This window comes from Dysidea avara, chromosome 3 (genome assembly GCF_963678975.1).
Source record: "Dysidea avara chromosome 3, odDysAvar1.4, whole genome shotgun sequence".
Taxonomy (NCBI): Eukaryota; Metazoa; Porifera; class Demospongiae; order Dictyoceratida; family Dysideidae; genus Dysidea; species Dysidea avara.
The window spans coordinates 47,517,679-47,544,688 of NC_089274.1; the positions used below are offsets into that span (position 1 = coordinate 47,517,679).

Consider the following 27,010-nt stretch of genomic DNA (forward strand, 5'->3'; position numbering starts at 1 on the left):
TATTATGCCCCAAATTATGCTGGCATAATCGGCGCAGGCCTAAACTAAGTATGTAGATGTTAGTGTATAGTTATTTTTTAATGTATGTTAGGCTATCAGTGTAGGTCACTGGCAGACCCCCAGAATTATTATTCTGTAAAGCATTATTATTATTATTATTTTTGTACCTATTTTTGTATGTCGATTTAGTCTCGTGTGTTGTGCTGTAAAGTCTACCATAAATAAATAATAAAGTATCTTACTGGTGGATAACACCTCAGAAGGAGAGTGACACTACTACTCTATACTTAAATCTTTTTCCTTGGCCAAAGTGGTAAAGTCAATAAGTCTTGACCCTGACTTTCTATCAGGCTTGTTGTAATTACCAACCAAAAATAATCAGTACAATTACAATTACTTTTAAAAGCCAATCTAATGATCACAATTACAAATACTTCAGTATGTAAAATAATGATTAACAATTACTTTTTAATTACTACTGTATTAACTTCACTTCACTAAGTATGTTTGAAAAGTAGGAGAAAGAAGAAAAAATCCATGACTGGACCTGGGCAGCCTTGAACCTGCAGCCATCTGATTAACGCTCGAACGCTTACAGGAGTCTGCCAGGTGGTCAGGATATTTTCTTCTTACTATTTTCATGTATTTGCAGTGTGTATCCATAGGAACCGACTTATTATCTCTAAGTACCCCAAGTGGGACCAAATAGACATTGTTTTATTATGATTAAAGTACTTGGTAAAGGCAGAACCTGTATACCAGAAGGCCTTACAAAGGCCTAAGATGTTTATATTAACTTCACTGTACATTGGGGTACAACAATAACATATAATTCTCCAGCATTAATCTTTAGGTAGCTATATTAACTGTTCAATTTTTTTGGTAATAGTCTACATCTATTTGGCCTGAGAATATTGCCACTATGGCTGAATGCACACTCAATTGGTGCAGATGTTGCTGAAACTCCCAGCATATTCTTTGCTATTGTACTTAAAATGGGGGTATTCATTTGCTTTTATTTTCCAAAAATTTTAAAGGGTTTTCATCCTTTGTAAAATCTGTGTTATCTAGGTACGTTTTAAATTCTTTCTCTACTATTGAACCTTCTAAAAACCATCCACTGCATGTGTTTGAGGTATCAGCCAAACAATTTTCTTTTCTTAGTTGGGGGGGCTCTACTGATTCTACTTCTTTTCCACTTGTTTCTTCTACTGTAGATGTATGATAAGCATTGTCAGAAATCATTGTCTACATATATAGTCACTAGTCAAGTTATGGGGTAGTACTGTTATAATTAGCATAACTTTGATTACTTGCATTGAATTACATAATGATTATTGACTGAACAGCTAATTACAATTACCATTACTTTTATGATCAGCGAGCAATTACAATTACAATTACTTGAAAATTGCTATTGATTAGTAATTAATTACAATTACAACAAGCCTGCTTTCTACTATATTGTTGACTGAATTCTAATGTATTTACATTAATCAATCATGGAATACTAGAGGTGCACTGATATTCTGATAATAAATATTATCAAGCCGATAAACAAACCCAATCTGATATGGTAGCATGGACATTTTCTCTAACAATTTGCTCTCTAAATTTAGTTAATAAGTGAGTACAGTGATAGAGTGGGATTGAAAATCAACAGCTGACACTACATAAATATGTGCTACTAGGATATTACTAGAGCATGAGTGCTAATAAATAGATGTTTATGTATATCTGTATCTGCTGCTTTTTATTTACCGATCGATACTGATATGCATAAACAAGGCTGGTATGGCCCATAACCAATCTGATTATCTGTGCACCTCTATGGAATACACTTAATACTTCTCTGACCTATTGTTTACAGCATGCACTTTGTGTTTCTTACTTACTATCATTAAGTCTTGATTTAAAATACAAATTCTGTAAAACACATATTTTTGAGGCTTAAATGGCATGGCTGAGGCAGCTCCTATCAGAAATTTGGTATTGAATTAGCTTTAAAAATAAAACTATTTTGACAGTTGTGTACACATTAAGTGACTAAATACTGTAAAGTTGAATTATACTTGCAAATATCATAATGGGCATTACTAAATGTCATCATCTTTCATGCATCTATGATTAATATGACAGATCTGCACTCAGTACATGTCACAAGATGTTCTAGTTACCTTCTATGTTTTCCTATACCTCCTATCCTTCTCACAGTTACCTCCTATGTTTTCTCTTCCTGACCTCCTTCAAAAAGTGAGGAAGAGAACACACCATGCACACTTGTGAGAAGTTTCTCAAGCAACAACTGACAATACTACATAAACGTACCCCGATATATAGCCACACTCATTTACATGTATTTAAAATACAAATCCACAAGGATGCATACAATACTTTACTAACATACATACATCTACTGAGTATAGTTCATATGTACGTATTACAATTACTCTGGCAAATAAGCATTCTGAAGGTCAGCATAGATGTGACTACTCGTGTCAAGAGATGCTCCCAATGTTGTGGACAACTCTTCTGAGTCATTGGGTGCCATTTTACTGGGCAGTAATGTCCTGTCTGATTTCTGTAGTGTCCTTGATATTTCAGATGGATCAATGCGTTTATTTGGTATTGGATTCCTAAAATAAGACAAAGCAGCTGAAAGTTATACAGACATCATCCACTACAATCATCCTAGTCGGAAGTGTTGTACTTGTGACACATACATGTACTACACATGGTGGAAAATGTTAGCGCTGTAATTATACAATCATCACAAACAGGCCTGATTAATACTGTACCTCACATATAAAAATGGTTTATGCCAGTGTCAGCAATAAATACACAAGTATGGTAGTACTTTAAATTGGGATTATAAAAACTATAGCACTTCCAGACAAATATCAAGACACACGGTAGTGTGTCGTGCGGCCCAAGAAGCCGGCGCGCCACACCGTGAGTATATTGACAGGAAGAACGAAAACGTCATTTTCACACCTTTGTATCTCGGTGATCACTTATCTGATTGGAACCAAATTTGCTACACAGTTGCCCGCCAGCCAAGGGAGTCTACATTCCAAATTTGAAGGAAATCGCTCCAGCAATTTCCGAGATACGAGCTGCCAAAGTTTCGTTTTTTTTTCTTTGTTTTTTTTTTCTTCTTCGTCTTTTCGCACACTTGCAAAAATTGCTATAACAAGCAAACGCGTACTCCGATCGCCTTGAAATTTGGCACACAGAAAGGGAGTCCAAAGGCGAATCCTAGCATCAACTTTGGTGCAAATCCGATGAATGGTTCAGGAGTTATGACCGATTATTCGCGTAAAACAAGATCGATTTGTTGTCACGCCTACAGGGTAAACCGCTTCATGGAATGAGTTGAAAATTGCTATGTAGATGGAGTAACCATCGTAGGAGTGCCTTTTGGTGGTTTGAAAGGAATCGAGATAAAGACCACGGAGATATGACACAAAACCCAACCTGTGTCACAATTACGCGATCGATTTTTATGAATAAAAAAGTATTAGTTTTCACGCCTACTAGGCAAACCGCTTAGAGCAATGAGCTGAAAATCGGTGTATAGCTGGAATAATCTTCATAGAAAGTCCTTGCAGTAGTACAGAAGAATCGGATTACAAACCACTGAGTTATGATTCGAAAGCCAACTCCGTGTAGCAAATGCGAGATCGAGATACTCTAATAGAACAGTCACCCTAATAGAACATTCGGTTAATTTATTTACTCCATTATAGAATTTTATTACATCACAAGTTATTCTGTAGGGAGTTCAGCTGCAAACAGTTAATCTTATAGACAGTTCAGCAAGAAGACAGTCACCATGTGGAGAGTTAAGCAAATATACCACTATAGAGATTCAGAACATTACAAGTCACACTGAAGAAAGTTCAGTTATAAACAAGTCATGCACTGTGTAGAGAATTCAGCTACAATTAAGTCATTCTCTAGAGAATTCAGTTACACAGAATTCTGCTACACACAAGTCACTGTGGAGAGAGTTCAGCTACAAACAAATTACCCTTTAGAGTGATCAGCTACAAACAAAAACACTTTGCAGGGTGTTCAACTGCAACAAATCAATTACCTTTAGAGCGATCAGCAATGAACAAATCAACACAAATCTACCTGTAGAGAGATCAGCTAGAAACAAATCACCCTGAAGAGAGTTCAGCTACAAAAAATCACCCTGTAGAGACATCAGCTAGAAACTAGACACAATGTAAGGAATTCAGCTACAAGCAATCACCCTGTAGAGAGTTCAGCTAAAACAAATCAACCTGCAGAGAGATCAGCTACAAACAAATCACCTTATAGAGAGTTCAGCTACAAACAGATTACCTGTAGAGAGATCGGCTACAAACAAATCAACCTGCAGAGAGGTCATCTATATACACACAAATCAACTTGTAGAGAGATCAGCTACAAACAAATCACCCTGTAGAGAGATCAGCTAGAAACAAATCACCCTGAAGAGAGGTCAGCTACAAAAAATCACCCTGTAGAGAGATCAGCTACAAACAAATTGCCCTGTAGAGAGATCGGCTACAAACAAATCAACCTGCAGAGAGATCAGCTACACACAAATCAACTTGTAGAGAGTTCAGCTACAAACAAATTACCCTGTAGAGAGATCGGCTACAAACAAATCAACCTGCAGAGAGATCAACTACAAACAAATCACCTTATAGAGAGTTCAGCTACAAACAAATCTCCCTGTAGAGAGATCAGCTAGAAGAAGTTACCTTGTAGAGAGTTCAGCTTCAAACAAATCACCCTGTAGAAAGATCAGCTAGAAGAGGTCACCTTGTAGAGAGTTCAGTTACAAAAAAACCACCATGTAGAGAGCTCAGCTACAAACTAGTGACCTTGTCGAGACATCAGCTAGAAGAAGTTACCTTGTAGAGAGTTCAGCTACAAAGAAACCATTCTTTAAAGAGCTCAGCTGCAAACAAACCACCTGTACAGAATTCAGCTACAAATAAATCACCCTGTAGAAAGATGAGCTAGAAAAAGTTACCTTGTAGAGAGTTCAGTTACAAAGAAACCACCATGTAGAGAATTCAGCTACAAACTAGTGACCCTGTAAAGACATCAGCTAGAAGAAGTTACCTTGAGAGAGTTCAACTACAAAGAAACCATCATGTAGAGAGTTCAGCTACAAACAAATCTACCTGTAGAGAGATCAGCTAGAAGAAGTTACCTTGTAGAGAGTTCAGCTTCAAACAAATCACCCTGTAGAAAGATCAGCTAGAAGAGGTCACCTTGTAGAGAGTTCAGTTACAAAAAAACCACCATGTAGAGAGCTCAACTACAAACTAGTGACATTGTAGAGACATCAGCTAGAAGAAGTTACCTTGTAGAGAGTTCAGCTACAAAGAAACCATTCTTTAAAGAGCTCAGCTGCAAACAAACCACCTGTACAGAATTCAGCTACAAATAAATCACCCTGTAGAAAGATGAGCTAGAAAAAGTTACCTTGTAGAGAGTTTAGTTACAAAGAAACCACCATGTAGAGAATTCAGCTACAAACTAGTGACCCTGTAAAGACATCAGCTAGAAGAAGTTACCTTGAGAGAGTTCAACTACAAAGAAACCATCATGTAGAGAGTTCAGCTACAAACAAATCTACCTGTAGAGAGATCAGCTAGAAGAAGTTACCTTGTAGAGAGTTCAGCTTCAAACAAATCACCCTGTAGAAAGATCAGCTAGAAGAGGTCACCTTGTAGAGAGTTCAGTTACAAAAAAACCACCATGTAGAGAGCTCAACTACAAACTAGTGACATTGTAGAGACATCAGCTAGAAGAAGTTACCTTGTAGAGAGTTCAGCTACAAAGAAACCATTCTTTAAAGAGCTCAGCTGCAAACAAACCACCTGTACAGAATTCAGCTACAAATAAATCACCCTGTAGAAAGATGAGCTAGAAAAAGTTACCTTGTAGAGAGTTTAGTTACAAAGAAACCACCATGTAGAGAATTCAGCTACAAACTAGTGACCCTGTAAAGACATCAGCTAGAAGAAGTTACCTTGAGAGAGTTCAGCTACAAAGAAACCATTATTTAAAGAGCTCAGCTGCAAACAAATCACCTATACAGAATTCAGCTACAAACAAATCACCATGTAGAGAGATCAGCTAGAAGAAGTTAACTTGTAGAGAGTTCAGCTACAAAGAAACCATCATTTAGAGAGTTCAGCTTCAAACAAATCACCTGTAGAGAGTTCAGCTACAAAAAAATCTCCCTGTAGAGAGATCAGCTAGAAGAAGTTACCTTGTAGATCGTTCAGCTACAAACAAATCACCCTGTAGAGAGATCAGCTAGAAGAAGTTACCTTGTAGAGAGTTCAGCAACAAAGAAACCACTATGTAGAGAGTTCAGCTGCAAAGAAATCACCCTGTATAAAATTCTGCCACGAACAAATTGCCCTGTAGAAAGATCAGTGAGAAGAAGTTACCTTGTAGATAGTTCAGCTACCAACAAATCACCATGTAGAGAGATCAGCTAGAAGAAGTTAACTTGTAGAGAGTTCAGCTACAAAGAAACCATCATTTAGAGAGTTCAGTTTCAAACAAATCACCTGTAGAGAGTTCAGCTACAAACAAATCTCCCTGTAGAGAGATCAGCTAGAAGAAGTTACCTTGTAGATCGTTCAGCTACGAACAAGTCACCCTGTAGAGAGATCAGCTAGAAGAAGTTACCTTGTAGAGAGTTCAGCTACAAAGAAAACACCATGTAGAGAGTTCAGCTGCAAAGAAATCACCCTGTAGAAAATTCTGCCAGAAACAAATTGCCCCGTAGAAAGATCAGTTAGAAGAAGTTACCTTGTAGAGAGTTCAGCTACAAAGAAACCATTCTGTAAAGAGCTCAGCTGCAAACAAATCACCTGTACAGAATTCAGCTACAAACAAATCACCCTGCAGAGAGATCAGCTAGAAGAAGTTAACTTGTAGAGAGTTCAGCTACAAAGAAACCATCATTTAGAAAGTTCGGTTACAAACAAATCTCCCTGTAGAGAGATCAGCTAGAAGAAGTTACCTTGTAGAGAGTGAAGCTACAAACAAATCACCCTATTGAAAGATCAGCTAGAAGAAGTCACCTTGTAGAAAGTTCTGTTACAAAGAAACCACCATGTAGAGAGTTCAGCTACAAACTAGCTACCTTGTAGAGACATCAGCTAGAAAAGTTACCTTGTAGAGAGTTCAGCTACAAAGAAACCATTCTGTAAAGAGCTCAGCTGCAAACAAATCACCTGCACAGAATTCAGCTACGAACAAATCATCCTGTAGAGAAATCAGCTAGAAGAAGTTACCTTGTAGATAGTTCAGCTACAAACAAATCACCCTGTAGAGAGATCAGTTAGAAGAAATTACCTTGTAGAGTGTTCAGCTACAAAGAAACCATCATGTAGAGAGTTCAGCTGCAAAGAAATCACCCTGTAGAAAATTCTGCCAGAAACAAATTGCCCTGTAGAAAGATCAGTTAGAAGAAGTTACCTTTTAGAGAGTTCAGCTACAAAGAAACCACCTGTACAGAATTCAGCTACAAACAAATCACCTGTACAGAATTCAGCTACATACAAATCACCTGTAGAGAGTTCAGCTACAAACAAATCTCCCTGTAGAGAGATCAGCTAGAAGAAGTTACTTTGTAGATAGTTCAGCTACAAACAAATCACCCTGTAGAAAGATCAGTTAGAAGAAGTTACTTTGTAGAGAGTTCAGCTACAAAGAAACCATTTTGTAAAGAGCTCAGCTGCAAACAAATCACCTGTAAAGAATTCAGCTACAAACAAATCACCCTGTAGAGAGATCAGCTAGAAGAAGTTACCTTGTAGATAGTTCAGCTACAAAAAATCTCCCTGTAGAGAGATCAGCTAGAAGAAATTACCTTGTAGAGAGTTCAGCTACAAAGAAACTATCATGTAGAGAGTTCAGCTGCAAAGAAATCACCACTGTCCAAATTTCAAGGCAATAGCTCTTTCCAATCTGAAGTTATCAATTGTCAAAGTTGGCAAATTGGATGTGTGTGGAAGACCCCTTTTCGCAAATCTGATCACATATGTATTATATATATAATTTGTACATTTACTGATAAAATATTTAAAGTACATCTACTTCATCTTTTCGTCTTCCTGTAGTAAAGAAAAAAACGTAGGTTAAAAAAGTCCCAAAGCTGGCCATAGGCCGGCTTTGGGGTATACAAATACAAAAAGAAATGAAATCTAATCCAAAACAGCCAAGCTGTAAAAAAAGTGTGCGGCCCTCAGAAAGGCTATGGTGAAAAAAGATGTGAAATCCAAGGTGGCGGCCAAGAAATGGCTGTGATGGTAGGTTAATGGTAAAAATTTTAATAACGACAATTCAGGTGAATTTTTGTGCCGCTTCACAAAATTTACCTGAATTGTCATTATTAAAATTTTTACCATTAACCTACCATCACAGCCATTTCTTGGCCGCCACCTTGGATTTCACATCTTTTTTCACCATAGCCTTTCTGAGGGCCGCACACTTTTTTTACAGCTTGGCTGTTTTGGATTAGATATATATACAAGTATACAAAAAAATTTGGAATTTTCAACTAGCATAGCACATTGATAAAAAGTACTGAAACAAGCTGGAGTAGTGAATCATTGTAAAACAATAAGAAGCGTTATATCCCTACTGTGCTCTTCCTTGTGGTATCTTGAGCACAGTAGGGATATAACACTTTTTATTGTTTTACGGAAAAATTTGGTATTTATGTTTGACTAGGGATCATAGAAATCAAAAATAGTGAAGCAAGGGAAGTCACCTACATACATCTAAAGATATACTAGTGGACATACATAGGATTAAATGTAAACTAGTATATTTGCAGGTGTGTAGTAACTTAGTGTATATGTGTGTGACAAGCTACTATGGCCTTTTTGGAATGTATTGCCAAGAGTTAATACTAATTGGCATTGCACTTAGCTAAATTACGTTTCTAAACCAATTCAGCAATTTGGGTGAACAATTTTTCTGTTAACTTTGCAGGATGTGGATAAACTGATAGGTACGTAGGTGTTCCACAGGACAGTTTTTCTAGTGTCTCTCTCCTGTCTTTTGCCACAAAGTACTGCACCAGTCTCTTGATGTAGGAGACCCAGTCCACTCAATAAAGTTGAATTCGCCAAACAGACTGTCTTGTTTCACCATAGAGTCTTGTCACCAATGTATGTAATATTCTGGCAAGCCAGCCATCACATGCACAGCTGTCACATAGAAAGTCAAATCACTGTTAACAACACAGGAGTACAACTGAGGTAACAAGCAAATACAGGTATTTACAGCAACAAAATAAACTACAACAGATGATAATGGTTATAAGTCAGCAGACAACTGTAATAAAAACATTCAATTTTATATCCCAGTGGTATATATATTCATATATACCACTTCACTGTGGGTGTTCAAAGGTGCCGCTCAGGGTTTAACTCGCATATTGCCCGGGCAATATCATGGGAAAGTGGTTTTCCAATGACTTTGATACCTAGCCAGTTTAAAGAAATGTTGCGCTTTGACTAGTTATATTGAGCAACATAGAGCTTTGGACTCATTTTTGTAGTGGTTGCTAAGCTGAGTATATTTGCTAAGATAGACTAGTTGGATGTTAGTAAAGGATAATGAAGGCACAAAATAATTGTTTGGGCAATCATGGATGCGTATTTCTACCCACCGCGTATCAGCCTTTGAACAGACCATGAACAGCAAAGCTACTACTGCTACATTGAAATAGGTTAGTAACTTACAGTCCTAAGTACTTAACTTAATATAATACTTACTGTCCAAATAGCGAAGCTAGCTGGCTTAACTTGATACAAAAATGAGAACAATATAAATTCCATCCCACAATCGCAAGTTTTCTAACATTGCATGTTGAAGCATAGAACGTATTAATGACGTTTTGATATATGGATAACGTTCTGATGGCTATTAGCTCACACTATTGAAACCACGATCGATCTTCAGATGCTACTGTATAAAACAAATGGGATGAGTTCTCGTTATTTCTTTCACCTATTAGGTGAGTGTGCCCCAAGTGATATTGGTATCTGCTGATATATACACCCGCAGCCCGAGTCAGGCTTTGGGTGTATATATCAGCAAATCCCTCGCAGCCGTGGTATAACTATTAAAGATACATTATAAATTTCAATGGAATTGCACTACAGACAATAAAGCACTGAAGTATGGCAGTCAGGTAATCAGTCAGTTTGCATATAAACAAACATTTATAGAAACTTGTTGGAAGAGTTTAAGGTCACTCTGAAGACATTTATAGGTGTTATGCCTAAACAATATTGCCAAGCTGTTATAAAGTGAGGCTGGATATTTTTGGGCAAGAAAGCTCAAACCTTCGTAATCCCTACTATGTTGTACTACCATACTGTATGATACTTAATCAATTGTTAATATGAACAACAGCAATATCTTACCAACACTGGATCATCAACTTATAAATAGATTTGGGACAACCAGGAGGTGGTGGGAGTCTGTATCCAGCAATTATCTTGTTTACATACTATATGGAAACAAAAGTTCAAATAAAATGCTGACTAATGCTATCCTACCTCTCTCCCATCATAATCCTCAAATGGCTTATGACCCAAACTCCATATCTCATACATTACACATCCAAAACTCCACACATCACTTTGTGTTGAGTACTTCTTGTAGAATATTGCCTACAGTGACATTCATAAATAACTGAACCTACAGCCATACAAATGTTAGAAAAATCAAAGTGTACATCTTACATGTACACTGTACAGAACTTTAGCACATGATTATACAAAGCAGTGTCACTTTTATGTTGTAGCTACTATTTGTCATAGTATAAGTGATATTAGTCTTGTATGACATCGCTAGAGATATGAGAGAAGGTCAATGCTAATACCAGTGTAGCAGCTGGCTAGAAGCCATCAGCAGACATCATGAAGTCATGCTACAAGTGACAATAGACTATTAATTGCACACACCTTTTCATGCCATAGGTAAACAACATCTGTTCATTGTCTTCGCTTTTGTATAAATGTTTTACATGTTCACATTGTCATCAGTGGTTGTCCAAGTCATCATAAGAACATGCAACCTTCACCTTCAGCTGATCCTTCAAGGCCTCGATGTTCGTTACCTACATTGGTAACCCTGACGTGCGCTACTACTGCTGAGTACTGACTACCAACCAAGGACATCAACTTTATGGCTCTGTTCTGTTAGCTACTGCTGGATCACACGGTGTCATCACACAGAACCTCTGCAGAAAATGACTCACTGTTCGTAGCAGCTATGTTCTCAACAACACCGCAACACGTCCTGCAAGCTAATGGTCACAGAGCATCCACTTCATCACCTAACGTGCGACTACAGTGTCATGACTCACTGACGCTCTTCCACATCTCTCAACTGCTATCGTTGTCAACCAATTCAAATTCATCACCCCCATGTCTCCTTACTGACTGTCATTGCAGTTTGCCATCATTCAACGTCATCGTCACTACAACTCGTCAACGCTCTCAATCTACATCATCATTGCTGCAAATCATCGACTCCAAGCAACACACAACTACGTCATCACCGCCTCTGCAACATCGATACATCATCCATCAACTCTCAACGGGTCACCACCACCTTCAACATCGCTTCATCTAGCTACACCAACATTTTGACCGTCACTGTTCAATTACTACCTCCCACATGCTGGTCTTCTCATCACAGACTGTAGGACCACCCCCTGAAGGATCACCACCACCGGTACCACACCCAACGTGTGTTAAACCATCATCAACATCCCCCATCACAGCAACCATTTACACTTTCCCAGCCCCACCCCATTCTACTATCTACAGCTAACTTCACGTCCAGCATGCAAGTCACATGCACTGCAACTTCATTGTTGTGCATCGTGCCACGGAAGTCCATGCTATCATTCACCAAGCTGTTCACTGGGAGGGGAGTACTGTAGTAGCTGGCTAGAAGCCATCAACAAACATCATGAAGCCATGCTACAAGTGACAATAGACTATTAATTGCACACACCTTTTCATGCCATAGGTAAACAACATCTGTTCATTGTCTTTGCTTTTGTATAAATGTTTTACATGTTCACATTGTCATCAGTGGTTGTCCAAGTCATCATAAGAACATGCAACCTTCACCTTCACCCGATCCTTCAAGGCCTCAATGCTTGTTACCTACACCAGTAAGATCACCATTAATGATATTGCTACTGCACATCAGTATAGTACAGTTAGTGGATTCTTGAATGGATATCAGATATTTGTTATCTAAACAGCTTGATTATCCAATGTAAAAATGACTGTTCAGTTACAAGATTTCACTGCTGTATGATGTTTAATACACTTTGATGTACAGTGGACCTTTTTATCAATGCACTGTGGATAATTAGCTTAAGTTAATTTCCTGGCAAAAAGTTCACGACTGCACAGTGAAACAGGTTAAGCAGTGGGAGGAAATTCAGAAGTGAAACTCACACAGTGGTGTTTGAAGCACAATAACAAGTGCATTGTCTAATTATGCCAGAATGTCCCCTGTAAAAGAAGCTGAAATTTAGATAGTTCTGGACTGGAGTATTGGACTGGATTACTGAACTCGACTACAGGTTCTTTATTTGTTTGTTTGTTTTCATGCCTATTTAACCACAGAGTTGTTATACAAATCAACACTATTCACCATGTGGCATAAAACTTACACATTTTAAAACAAAAATTCCATTAAAACTTCAGTGTGTCAACAATTACCAAAAAGCTATACACTCACTTCAGGAGCAGTCCACTTCACTGGTATCTTCCCTCCTGTGGACATGTAGTAGGTATCATCAGATACGTCACGTGCCATCCCAAAATCAGCAATCTGTAATGACATAAATTCCTTAAACAAATGCAAAATGGATTACAAGTATTTAAATTAAAGCAAATGAATGCCACTTGCACAGATTAACTGTAGTTCTAGAACTTATTTTAGTACCTATCATTATTGTCGCAGTTTATGACTGATAGCAAAGATTATTGAAGAACGTCTCTACAGTGATCATTTAGCTAAGCAGACCATTCAAAAACTTTCTTGATTTTATAACCTAAGTAGGTCTGCACATACATACAGTGCAATTTCATTTCTTAAATTTATGCCTCACTCAGTAAAACAATGTGTGGTTTGTATGAGTTACAATATGTATTCACACACCTTACACACATCATCACTTGATACTAGTATATTCCTAGCAGCCAGGTCTCTGTGTACAAACTGTTTGTTAGCAAGGTAGCTCAGTCCTGATGATATCTGTCTGCAGAAGCTCAAGAGATCATGTTTCAACTCCCCACAAGTTTCAGGAGGTGTCCTGTCATTGGTCATTGAAAAACTATCTACACAATAGATAGAGGTCCCTTACGTATTTTTTAACTCAATCAAAAATTCTCGAAGATCTCCCTTAAGCATGTATTCCAACACAATCATAGTTTTCTCTTTTTCAGTCACTACTCCATACAACTCCACTATGTGGTTGTTCTTAAACTGACCCATAATGGCTGCCTCCCTCAGAAACTTCACCCTGTCTGACTCTGAACATTCTGAATTGAGTGTCTTCACTGCTACTTGTATAGGATCAGCAGAACCATCAGTCCATGTGCCCAAATGGACTACTCCAAATTCACCAGATCCAAGTTTTTGTAACATGCTGAAAATCATCATCATTAAGTATGGTAGTACTTTTGAATAGGTGTATGCATGTAGTAGGGTTGAAACGAATATCTCAAGTGGCACTTCGAAGCTTCTTGGAAGACAACTACCGAAGCTTCGAAGCTTCTTGCAATTGAGTATACTGTTATATTGTAACAATGTATGCATATATTCAATTACAGGACTTCTGGAGTCTGCAGGATGCAAGTTTATTTAAGAGTATTACTAGTACTGTATGTCATAGCTACAAACAGAAGTTTTTATGACAACTGCATCAGTATAGTCATATAAGTATAATATGAATACACTTAATAGTTTAATAGGAATACTGTAGTTAATACAAAAGAGTTAATATATAAAAAACAGTTGAATAGTTTATACAAAAACACTTGACGAAAGAACAGTTTGAATAGTTCACACAAAACAGTAAATTATATAAGTTGAATAGTTAATGTATTTATAACTTGGATAAGTTTTTGTTCAAAAAAATTAATGCATCAACATTTTTTGGTTTTAAATTACTTCTTAACTTAGTGACTGTCAAACCTGCTATAGAGAATACTCTTTCTGAAGAGGTGGTAGTAGCTGGTACGCACAGTAGTCGTCTAGCCACATATGACACAACTTTAAAGCGACCAGCATTCAATTGCCACCATACGAGTGGATTGTCTCGTCTAGGTGGAGGAGGTTCAGTCAAATACTTTTCCAACTCTGAGCTGAGGGAGGGTTCTGCCACTGCTGCTTCCTCACCAAGGAGTTTGTCTAAAGCAGTCAATCTCTTTGGTCGCTTTACATCAGATGGAGAAGGCTCATGTGAAGTTTGTGAACCATGCTCATGCTCTTCATATACTTTATACATCTCCATCAGCTCTATGATTCCTTTCTTTAGGGAGTCTTGTTCACTTTCTGTGTATCTACCCAAGGTGAGATTTTTAAATCTAGGGTCAATGATAGCTGTCAATAACATTGGGTGTGCAGCATGAAGAGAATTGAGTTCAAACCTCTCAAAGATCTCTGATGATACAATTTCTTTGAATTGCTTGATTACACCAGAATCTGATACGTCTGGCACTAGCTGGTCAATGATACCATGTAATATTGGAAACGCAGCTGACATTGACACATTCTCCTCATAACTCAAAAAAGTTGTTGCTGTACTAAAGTTTTCTAAAACCTCTACTAATTCTTCGACTAGTTTCCATTGCTCAGATTTTAAATCCAAGTACCTGTCACTGGGTTTTGTTACCTTACTATCCGAAAGAACAGCAGTTACAGGCCACCGGAGTTTCAACAGGCGATCTAACATCTCATATGTTGAGTTCCATCGAGTGACACAACTGTTGATTAATTTTTTACCAGGCATGTTCATTTCAATTTGTTTCTGTTTAAGAGCTTCAGAAGCTACCACACTGTGGTGAAAGTGTGTAACTATCTTTTTCGCAGCAGCAAGTAGCCTGTCAATGGAGTTAATTTTAAACCCAGCTAGAATACAGAGTTGAAGGCAGTGAGCAGTACAATGTAAGTTCTGCCAATTTAGTTCATTATGCAAAATTTCCATGGCAGCCTTCATGTTGGAACCCTGGTCATGACTAACCATCCTGACAGTATCCAAAATCTCCCATTCTCCCACCATTTCTTTCAACTTTTGTGCGATGTTTATCCCTGTGTGCCGCTCTGGGAAAGGTAAGGTTTCCAATACAAAAGCTTGTAGCACCCAGTTGTTATCAATGTAATGTGCTGTTACAATGATGTAACTTTCTGTAGCGATGCTTGTCCATAAATCTGTAGTTAACGATATAAACACTGCTTCCTCACGTAGCTTTTCTTTCAGATGGTTTTTGTAAGTTGCGTGTTTAAGGTTGATATCAGCGGTAAATTGTTTTCTGCTTGGTAAGACATACCCCGGCTCCAAGAACTTCATCAAGTTACGAAAACCATCACATTCAACAGTTCGAATGGGGCGTAGGTCTTGAACAATCATATTAGTCACTCGGTCGCTTATATTCTTTGCACGTGCTTCACTGCATTTTGCAGGTCTTACAAATCCATCAAGGGTAGACGTCTTCCTGTTCTCTGTCATGGTCATCTCATTGTCTGGACAGTAAAGCGTCGAGTGCTTCGATGCGAGGTGATTCCGGAGGTTTGTTGTACCACCTAAATAGGCGAATTCTTTCTTACAAATAGTGCATACGGCTTTCCTACGGTCGTGAAGTTTCGTGTAAAACTTCCACACATCCGAGACTATTTTATTTCCAACTGCACCGTCCTTATCGTCTGACGCCATTTTTTTCCTAAACAAAAGGATGCATTGTGTGCAGTGCGCATGCGTATATATAAGCGTGCGAATATTCGAATGGGCATTGGCAGATCCGAAGCCTCTATCAGCTTCGAAGCTTCGGATTATTCGAATACTTCGTCTCAACCCTAGCATGTAGTAACAATGTAAAGGAGGTTCTCACTATTAACTATGGACTTACACTCATCCTAATACAATAATTATTTAATCCTTGCTTTGGTTATATATACACATGTCAGTATAGCAATAGTCTAACTAGTTTGGCTAGTTGACTAAAGCTGTTTCTTGTACATGTTTGAAATCACAAGGCTTTATTAGCTTGCTTTTTTTACTTTGGTTATTGGCCAATACATAGTGGTCCATTGGGATGTAGATATCAAACAGACAACAAGACTACCCGTACTTGCACAAATATACTGAGACAATTTGCATATATCACATAGTACTGTAGAGTCAGATTGGTAAGTGCATGTGTCTATTAAGTACATATTATTTGCTAAGCGCATACACATTTCTTGTGATTAACCATGGATGATAAGCGCACATGGCCAAACGTGACTACAAAGCTACACACGGGAAGAAAAGCTGACAGTACAGAAAAATTAATGTCTCCTTGAGTGTTTACATCTCCCTTGAGGTCTCCCTTTACTATGTATACAGCAAATCAGCCATCTGGATAGCGATATTCTCGTTCATCACGAAGGATTTCACTCAGAAATGGAGTCAAATATCCTTATACACTGGTGTGGTGACTATATATAGCACAAACTATTAACTACTCCATTACAATGTAGTAATTTTATAAGTGCATACATTTAACAACCCGACTGACCCTACAATCAAATCCAAGTGCCCATGTTACAGCTAATGTGTAACACTTCCATTTCAGGCATTTCAGGTGAGTAATCACCCATGCCTGTAACCACTGGATTCGTTTTATATGCATTCTGAAAGATCTGATTATGGCTAGGTAGCAAGTAATGTTATAGTAGTTACATTTCTTATAAGAATGGATGAGTCTTAAGGACACCACAGAAAAGTTGAGTTGGATGAACTCAGGGAATTTGCAAGTGGTTTAATGCAATCGCGTTGATTAAAACGCATACTAAAGACCTAAAGGGCTACGTAAGCATCGTGGTTAACTCAGGTTGTCTGTAATGTGGGTTAGGTCCAGTATTTGAAAACATGTTGAAATGCTTACCTTTAACTAATATTTCCCAACTTGTAGAATGGCAAGGATAGGGCGGTACCACAATACCTCACCCACATCAAGGTTTTGCTTCTTTGATAAAAGTGGCTTGCTCTTTTGAAGTGTAACCACTTTCCCGGGATACACTTCAATGTACACTGGTGTACATTTAGCTGTATCCCCGTAAAGAGGTATACATGGCAAATGTATCCTCTGGAATTCCTTTGATCTGAGGTATGAAAGTGTTACATCTATCACATGTATTTAGCCTTCAAAATATTATCGCATAGGCAATATCAAGAGCAAATAATGGAAGAGAGAGTATCCAACTCTAATATACTGCATCGAAAATGAGCACGTCAAGTAGAGCCGCCTTGTCAAAGTAAGTGCTAAGTGAGCCAATCAACATCTGGCCAGGGTAGACAGGTCGCGCCCGAAAAATTATAAGCGCCCAGTTCATAATTAAACGGCGCCCGTGCGTCACAAAAATGGCGTCGAAGAAAGTGAGCACGAGGGCGTGCAAGTCTGCAAGCAACTCCGGTTCATCACTGTGTTTGGCAAAAACATGTAAAAGGAAAAGGCCAGCAAGACGGTCTCCAACTAGCGTCAGTGATGAAGAGACCTGTGAAGAAATTACAGATCCCGGACCAGCCCTAGATCGTCCCAAGCGAAAGTCTAGGAAGTCAACAAGTGGTGATGGAGATGTACCGCTAGTGAAGAAACAGCGAAAATCTAAAGTAATGAATAAAAAGGACCGGGATAGTTTGAAAGCTTCAATAATTTCTCTTGACCCATCGATATTTCATGGAATTATCGCTGACAAATTTAAAGCAGAGCAAACCTTACCTGAAAGGTTAAAATCCTTTGCTAGCAACTTTTAGAGAATTTCAAATTATTGAATGAGATCATCGTATTCCATCGTCATTACTTTGCTGCACTTTACACATACTGTAAGAAAGGCCCAGATCCCTTTCTGCAGTTTCAATTTCAATGGTACGACCACTGCAGTGCCCTTCTTTTAAGTAAGCAACATTCTATATCAGAAATTGGCCTGGAAGAGTTGTCTAGTGCTCCCATACATATAGCAAGAGGTAAGTAGCTAAGCTTTTGTGAAGCAAGTGGTGTGCCAGTTCCAGAGAGTAACCCAGTGATGATTCTAGTATCTTCAGCAATTTATGATTTTTTGCTAGAGTATTCTACAAACTTTCAGAATACAATACACCAGGCAGAAGCACACTCCATCCCAATGACTACAGAACCAGATACAGATGATGTATACTATCGTTTTGGAGGTGCTGCAATTTGTGATATGCTTCACCTTCGATACAAGCAGCTCAAAAGTTGCTCAGACGACAAACGAGACAGGCTATCACAAGAAATTTCACTATTGCAAACAATTAACTGTAAAGACAAAACAAGTATTCCTGGATACCTGTGTTATCGTGACCGTGGATTTATGTACTTTCCAGACAAGGTGTTTCTTCCTTTGTTGCGGGAAATTGACAGTGTTGTTAAGCTTATTGTTAATTTTAATGGCCTGAAGCAAGAAGGAGATAACTTGATTAAGGTTTAAAACTTGTATATTGTATTTTCTATCCTTTAGACATTTGTTTACTTTATATTTCTTTATCCTTATAGGCTGCACATGAAAGACTCAAACAGAATGATGAACATCACCTGCAATTGTTTCAAGCAGCTCTAGCAATGAAATTGCCAAACATCAAGACTTATACTGAAGCTGCTATAATAAACGTTTTTAGTGTTTTTGTTCGGAAAGTTTGTAACACCCGCATACAAGAGTTTTTATCTGCTACAAAGCAAGAGTTAGCAACCAAAAAAGGGCTAGCTTCAACTGTAGATGTGAACTTACGAACAACTCTTTTAGCATACCACACCAAATTAGAATCCCAATTAGCCTCAGATTCAGTTTAGTAATTTATGGACACATAATTACAGTATGTATGAAATAATTTGACTATGTGTGCTTGTTGTATTGTGTTTTGTGTAATGGCAGTTCAGCAAACTTTAAGTGCTCATCTCTGTAACTTGAGCCACTGTGGTGATCAGTAGTGCACTGCTTTATCAAATGTGCTGCCCTTGAAGTTGAATAGTTCACAGAGTCCAGTTTCCCTCCTGCACTGTATTTTTACTGGCTGAAAAGACTTTCAACAGCAGATCCTGATAGCCGTAGTGGAGAGACAAAGTAAGTAGGATAAGTGGTAAGAAACCACTGGCAAAAGGCTCTGAACCCATACATGTCTATCCGAAGCAGATCCCATGCTATTGCAAAACGGGTAAAACGTACATGTTAAAAGACCAGCATAGATTTTAGTATGTGAAGAGTAAATATTCACACAACCAAAAATTGGCCTGGTATGTACTTACTTTGCCAAGACAGAAATGACCTTTGTGTTGCAGATGTATGAGGATACTTGGCATCTATCAAGAAAAAGTCAAATAACCTTAAATTTTATGTATACAAACTTATGTAGCACTTTACCTTCATCAAGGAGAGACCTCAACCAATCTGAAAAATACTGGTATCCTTTGGAGATATTCTTCAAGACATGGGAATCCATGCTTCTTATCCGATCATGAGAAAGAAATCCTTCTTCAAACAAAAGGTTGCATGCTTCTAAATATGCTAATGTTTCGGATGCAGTACGGGAGTCTGTAGGTGGAGGGTCTTGGTTGATGTACCAAATTAACTCTCCCAACACTTGTTCTTGCTGTAGCAACAACTCAATAACATTTATCTATTTTAAATAGAGCACCATTACCTGCATGATCTTAGCAGGCAATACATTTAGCTTAGTCCAGGAGTCTCTTAAGCAATGTGCTTCTTTCAGTCGTGGCACCATTCTTGCCTGTCCATTGCTGACTCTACCCAGCTCACGCTTGTACAAATCTGCAATGGATATCCATCCAAAAATGACAGAGCTTTTTCCACACTGGAACTGCTTTGTGCCTTTATCTTTTGATGAAAAAAGTGCATTTATCATATTCTTAAGCTGCAAAACATGTAAGTGTAACGTATGACATTACGCATAACACTTACCTGGTGGGATGGACAAATCATCCAAAAGATCTTGCTGGGAGGATTGAAAGGGTTCTTCATCCAGGGCTGTACTTCAAATGGATCTTTAGCATCTTTATTTATAGAGTACGCACCATGGCGTCCGTGGCTAGCTTTAATCACTGACACATTTGCAGACCCTCCATCACAGATTAATAAGCTGGTTTTCAAACCATGATATTGAAAAAGTTTAATAGTTTCAAAAATGCATGCCGTCACAAATTTGTTCTCAACAGATGCCAAGGATGTAAAGTATGGCCCAACAATATCATAACTGCTTGTGAGGTCCCTCCACAAAAATTGCAAAATATAAGAGGTCTGTATGTTGGTTCCAGGGTCTTGCAAAACTCTGTAAATGTCATTTAAAGATGACAGGTCTGCAGGAGACATGGCTAGTCCCATAAGTTGATGGCTCCGAGAATTCCATAAAAGTTGACATGCAACCTTCACCTCGTCGAATATCAAAACACCGTCAGCTTTAGGCTCTTGTTTTCCAGTTTTGCGACACTCCTCTACAAATATCACATACCGAGCAACTTGGTCAGCTATGCAGACACTACTAGCTCCAGGCTCATGCATGAATGCACCAGTGTATGCTTGCATTGTAGACTTGGATGGTAGTTTAAGGATTCCAAAACTTTTCAATGCCTTGTACGCAGCTGGACTCCGCACATACACAGCTAATGCTACAAAATTAATAAACAAGAGTTTAAAGTATAACAATAACTAACCCATCCGTATGGTGATCATATTCCACCTGTTTCCCCTGCCTCCTTGTTCTGTGAAAGACACTCATGCATTACTACCAAGAGTAAATAATGGAACTCTTCCATTATTTACTCTTGTTACTACTTTAAAATTTATCAACCATTACTCACTGTTGCTTTCCTGATCATGACAAAAATCACTCTTCTGCCGATCCTTATCAGTATACCATATACTCTTCATTAAGCTTCCAACACCATGCTCGTCACCCTCTTTGAACAGTTTTTCAAGCTCATCAGGTTGTGTGGCCTCCAGAACTGAACACATTTCAGAATTCTGCTCATCATCTAGTACAAGTTCACTAGCTTCATACTTCCTCAGTTTGCGTATGTTACTTGTCCTTTGATACTGAGCATACATCTTACGCTTCTGCTGGCTAAGTGGAGACATATACTGTAATCTGGCTCTTGAAGATGGGTGTTGACGTTTAATTTTCTTGCTCGGGCTTTCAGCATCCGTTTTCTTCTTTTGCCAATTCAAATCATGCACTAAACGCTTGCAAGGTGGACATTTAACTTCACTTGCTGCCTGCTCTGTAGCAGACAAGTTTAATGCTGGTTTAAACCAAAGCATACAGTTCACAGAATCCACACGTGTAAAAGGAAAATGACACAATCGCACACTTTTCAGGTGAAAATGCAATATTTTGTGGTACTCTTCTTCATAGTAGTCTGGGTCAATTCCAGGGCAAAACTTGTATCTGGACGAGCTACTGATATCTCGACAAATTTCATATGCATCATCAAAACCATTCACTTCACCAGTACTCCACAAATGAAGCAAAACAAAAACACTATACTTCTTGTACTCAATAGTCACTTGAACACGAGAAATCATACCCAATGGAGGATGACTGAACAAATCCTTCTGTGTAATTGTTAACACAGGAGCACTAGTGGTTCCATCGCGAGCCATTGTAAAGGAAAGTTCGGGAAAACGAAAACTCACTCCATCAAGAATGGTCTGTAAAAACTGCTGTTGTTCGATCAGTGAAACGCTAGCTGTGGGATGCGACGCCGGCTGGCTTGTGGCAGCAATACCAGCGGATCTTGTCGGTGATTCTTGCTCGATTTCACTGCTCACAGCAGCATCATCTAACAATTCTTGCATTTTTCTTCGTTCCGAATCACCCACCGGTTGAAACTGAGCCACAGACTCGTTCAGTTCTTCTTCCACTAAAAGTACATCATCATCAGAAGTGTCAAAAGAATCGTCAAACAAAAATCGTTGGTCTTCAGCATCGAGCCAACTGGTGGAGCGTTTCCGATTAGGCGTGTCCATGGTGTATCTTGCTAGTAGTCACGATGAACTAACAGTCACGACAGAGTAGTCACTGTTGATAGTGACCGCTGTCGCTGCACTCACGTTGCATCCGCCTAGCTAAACCACAATCGAAAAACTTCGAAACTGTCACGTGATATATGCGGCTTCAGCCGTACCATGGCCGGACAGTCAGTTAAGGTGACGATTGCTAACTATCAACACTCATTTGATATGCAAGGTTTTACGGATATACTTAACGTGCTCATTTTCGATGCAGTATATTAGAGTTGGATACTCTCTCTTCCATTATTTACTCTTGGCAATATTTATAGCATTTTGCAATAATTTGTGTCTGAAATGATACATACTCTGAGCAGTGTATCATTTCTACTGGCACCTACACTGCTCAGAGTGCTGGCTATGCCAGGGTTTATACATACCCTATGGGTAACTTGTCATGTTGGTGTATGTACTTGGTTGTATGTGACCTGGTCCTAGTAATAGTAAAAATGGTGTGCAATATTAAAATTTACCATCATTAACGTCATTGCAACCATTTCATGGCTGCCACCTTTGATTCACAGTCTTTTCATCCATGACAATAGTCTAGAGGCTATATATCACAATATAATTTGAAAATTAATGTCATGATGTTGATATTTTTTGATTATTGCCCAGCACTAGTGTCCAAAAGTACTAAGTTATGATGTAAAAGCCATTATAGAACTTTGCGTGGGCGAGATCAAAGGAAAAAGTGTACTTTAAATTTCATAAAGTACACTCTCAGCCGGCCAACTGCTTCATCGACCACAAAGAGTGCTTTATTGCACCGCAAAGAGTGCTTTATTCGTTCAATAAAGCACTCTTTGCGGTGCAATAAAGCACTCTTTGTGGGCAATAAAGCACAGTTGCCCACGTACCTTAGTGTAGGCTAATAGCCTACGGGGCTCGCTCCAGTACGACTAATCACCCAAGCTGGTGAAGGCTGATAGCCTCGCCGCGCTGAGTGATCAATCACCCCAGCCAATACGAGTTCCACCACTGGATTGTTTTTATAGACATACCTAAATGCTTCGATGATGGGTGGGAGAAGGTAACGTTACTGTTACGTTTGTTAATGTAAACGGACAAGTCCTGGAGATATCACAAAAATACTTCACCATGTGACTCACAATAGAATCGATTGTGGGTTGCGAGCAAAACCTGCCAAAAGACGCAATGAACGTCTACTATGCCAAACTAGGGTGAAATACACGTGAGTTACTTTGTTAAACTAGTTTGTGTGCGTTCAGGCTGCTAATAGTTCGTGCAACGCTTGTTAATTACGAGTCCTAGTGTATGGTGAAGCTACACGACTAGAAAGTTTCATAAAGCATTTAAAGCATAGCCTTGCTCGTGCTATATGAAAAATAAAGTACTCGGCGCTTGGCCTCGATGCTAATAAAGCACTTGGCTTCGCCTCGTGCTTTATTAGCATCTCGGCCGCGTGCCTCGTAATTATTTTTCATATAGCACTCGCGGCTATGCTTTAACATATACATAAAATAATACCTTAGATGTTGCGCTACTTCTAAAAACCAGGCACCCATGTAGTTAGTACTGGCTAAATTTGCAATTAATCAGCCATGTTATTACTTACCTAGTTAGCCAATAAATAGTGTGATTTAATTAATGTATTTTATAATTTAAAGTATTTTATGATTCATGAATTACTTTTTAATTCGTAAATTAAATTGCTATGTACTGCTAAGGAAGCATAAGTGTCAAACATACCATTTCAAACCACAAATTATGCACAGAAGTTTCATAGTGTGTCTTTTGTGTTTTCTTACGAAACTTCTCTTGACAAAGCCTTGGTTTTGCTCTTCATTTTCTTTTTCACCTGTGAGAGGGACATGCCACCTTTCGACTCAAAGAGATACACAATTTCTAGTAGCCTCCGTACAGCCCACTAAGAAGGTTGTTCATACCACGTTCAAAAACCAGTTTCACCCATAGTTTGAAATGGCACAAAGCATATGCCTCAGAGCAAAGCTTACCTACCTGTAAGTTTAATATAGAGACTACAGAGCGCTCACACTGGTTTTAATCTTTTACCGCATTAGTTCAGGTGTGACAAACATATTTATGTATATACATGCATACATACACACATGTTTTTTCAGAAAACAATTCAAGTAAACCACAGCTGGCTTTTGACCAGCTTTTTCAATAGGATAGTAGCCACTAGTATTTGTTGCTATGGTACATTATTACAAGAATAATTTTTATAAAGTAGTTGCTATGAATAGTAAGAAAAGATTTATGCAAAAGATCATATAATCTACTGCCCTTATTGTATGTATATTAATTTAGGATTCATGATAGTACACTGATCAAGTAATGACATAAAAATAGCACCATACAACTTCCAGTAGACAAATTGTAGACTTTAAAACTTCAAACACACAATCCCTTAAATGTTGACACCATTTTACACATGTACATAATATACTCCATTACCACACTCTTTTGCAAATACACCAGTACTCACCTTACAGTATTAGCAGATATAGAACGAAATCTTTTACTTTCAAAACACGCATAAATAGCCTCTTCTGAATGTCCTGGATCTGCAAAACACTCTTCTTCATCCCCAATACTCATTGAAGCTGATGTTCTTTTATCATCATATGTTGTAGAATAAGATAGTGTAGAATCAGACACATTTGAGTACTCCAAAGGATCATGGAGAATGTTAGAGTAAGCGCGCTGAGCAGATGAGTAGTCATTATGATTTTGAACAGTTTCATAATCATTGCTGGCCAGTTTAGGACGATCTCTAGTTAAGGTGTCCACTGGATCTGAATAATATGATGACTTGGCAGGTTTGTTGTTGACAGAACTACTGCAGTAATCAGGATCACTGGGAACATCATAATCTGGTTGAGTGTTCTGTTAAGTATGGTAAACAACATCAACATATAACAATATTCTTATTTACCTTGTACACGGCAGAGCTATTGTCTACATGCTTGATCACTGAATATTGGTTCTTAATTGTTGAATATTGGTTGGTGTTCTCAGTTGTTGCCTCACAATCTCTTCCGCAATTTTGTAACTGAAACATCTCTGAAACAAATGAAGACTAGAATCTATACATAATGGAGAAATTTACCTTGTGGAATGGTCAGCTTCCCCTTCTTTTGTCTCCTGTACCACAGCAAGATTATGATGAGTAACAAGATAATAATACAAATAATAATCCCTACCACACAACCAGCAATTATCCCAATACTACCAGAGGATGATGAGCTACCACTGCTGCTATCAGCATCTCCTCCAGTAACAGTATTAGTAGTAGTAGTAGTCACAGCTATAGTTGAAGTGGTAGCCACAGCTATTGTTGAAGTGGTAGCCATAACTGGTATTGAAGTGGTAGCCATATCTGGTGTTGAAGAGGTAGTCATAACTGGTGTTGAAGTGGTAGCCATAACTGGTGTTGAAGTGGTAGCCATAACTGGCGTTGAAGTGGTAGTCATAACTGGTGTTGAAGTGGTAGTAACTGGTACTGAAGTGGTAGCCATAACTGGTGTTGAAGTGGTAGCCATAACTGGTGTTGAAGTGGTAGCCATATCTGATGTTGAAGTGGTAGCCATAACTGGCATTGAAGTGGTAGCCATAACTGGCGTTGAAGTGGTAGCCATATCTGGCATTGAAGTGATAGTCATAACTGGCATTGAAGTGGTAGCCATAACTGGTGTTGAAGTGGTAGCTATATCTGCTGTTGAAGTGGTAGCCATAACTGGCATTGAAGTGGTAGCCATAACTGGTGTTAAAGTGGTAGCCATAACTGGTGTTAAAGTGGTAGCCATAACTGGTGTTGAAGTGGTAGCCATATCTGGTGTTGAAGTGGTAGCAATATCTGGTGTTGAAGTGGCAGCAATATCTGGTGTTGAAGTGGTAGCCATAACTGGCATTGAAGTAGTCATAGCTGGTGTTGAAGTGGTAGTCATAACTGGTGTTGAAGTGGCAGCCATAAATGGCATTGAAGTAGTAGTCATAGTTGGTGTTGAAGTAGAAGATGCAGCAGAAGTAGAAATAGGAGCTAGATTAAAATCAATATAACACAGGTGTGAAAATGTTGTGATGCAGTAGTGTACTTCATAACCAGGCCCATGCGAAACAGGTACTCCCCAAAATAAAGGCCACCTGCTAGAACACTGCTGCTAAAAAGCATCATACAAATATTTTACAACCTTCATGAAGTCTTGTATCTAATATCAAATCTAGTACCAATAGTGACTTCAAAACTATGTCAAAACCAGATTACGGTCTACATAATACGTACATACTTGCCTGACCTCAGTCAAAAAGCTAGAGGCTAAATAATGCACCATTTTATGCTACCATAATAAACTCACTGGTGGCATGCGCCTTTTTGGGGTTCCCACAATCACGGTGACCACACCCCTTTATGATTTAGCAGCACTAACAGTGATCAGTAAAACAACAGCAATGACCATGTTCCTAATTATCTAGCTGACTTATAATCAGTTTAGCTGAAGAAAATAAGGCACAGTGACTTGATTGAGATACTCTAATAAAGCAGTTACCCTAAACCAACAGCCATGTGTTTGTATGATATCACAGCTATATATGCTACAAGTATAAGGAAAAAGTAGGAATTTTAAGTTCGATTAAGGATCATAAA

The 27,010-nt window shown here is 38.5% G+C and overlaps 2 protein-coding genes and 1 long non-coding RNA gene across 3 annotated transcripts; all 3 read right to left on the reverse strand.

The window, feature by feature from the left end:
• Window positions 1–2,349: 2,349 nt before the first annotated feature.
• LOC136251340 (ephrin type-A receptor 4a-like) lies at window positions 2,350–25,683 on the reverse strand. The gene is made up of 9 exons (XM_066043779.1): window positions 25,475–25,683; window positions 25,301–25,428; window positions 24,851–25,251; window positions 13,442–13,726; window positions 13,237–13,390; window positions 12,814–12,906; window positions 10,605–10,718; window positions 10,470–10,555; window positions 2,350–2,636 (listed from the first exon to the last, which is right to left on the reverse strand). The coding sequence occupies exons 2-9, from the start codon at window positions 25,424–25,426 to the stop codon at window positions 2,447–2,449; spliced, it is 1,449 nt and encodes a 482-aa protein (XP_065899851.1). The 5' UTR covers window positions 25,427–25,428; window positions 25,475–25,683; the 3' UTR covers window positions 2,350–2,446.
• LOC136251360 (uncharacterized) lies at window positions 18,969–19,851 on the reverse strand. The gene is made up of 3 exons (XR_010699049.1): window positions 19,714–19,851; window positions 19,599–19,652; window positions 18,969–19,493 (listed from the first exon to the last, which is right to left on the reverse strand). It is a non-coding gene; the product is annotated as an uncharacterized lncRNA (long non-coding RNA).
• On the reverse strand, window positions 19,970–22,335 carry LOC136251623 (uncharacterized). The gene is made up of 4 exons (XM_066044080.1): window positions 21,168–22,335; window positions 21,021–21,068; window positions 20,272–20,975; window positions 19,970–20,224 (listed from the first exon to the last, which is right to left on the reverse strand). Exons 1-4 carry the CDS (start codon window positions 22,333–22,335, stop codon window positions 19,970–19,972), a joined length of 2,175 nt encoding a protein of 724 aa, XP_065900152.1.
• Window positions 25,684–27,010: the final 1,327 nt, after the last annotated feature.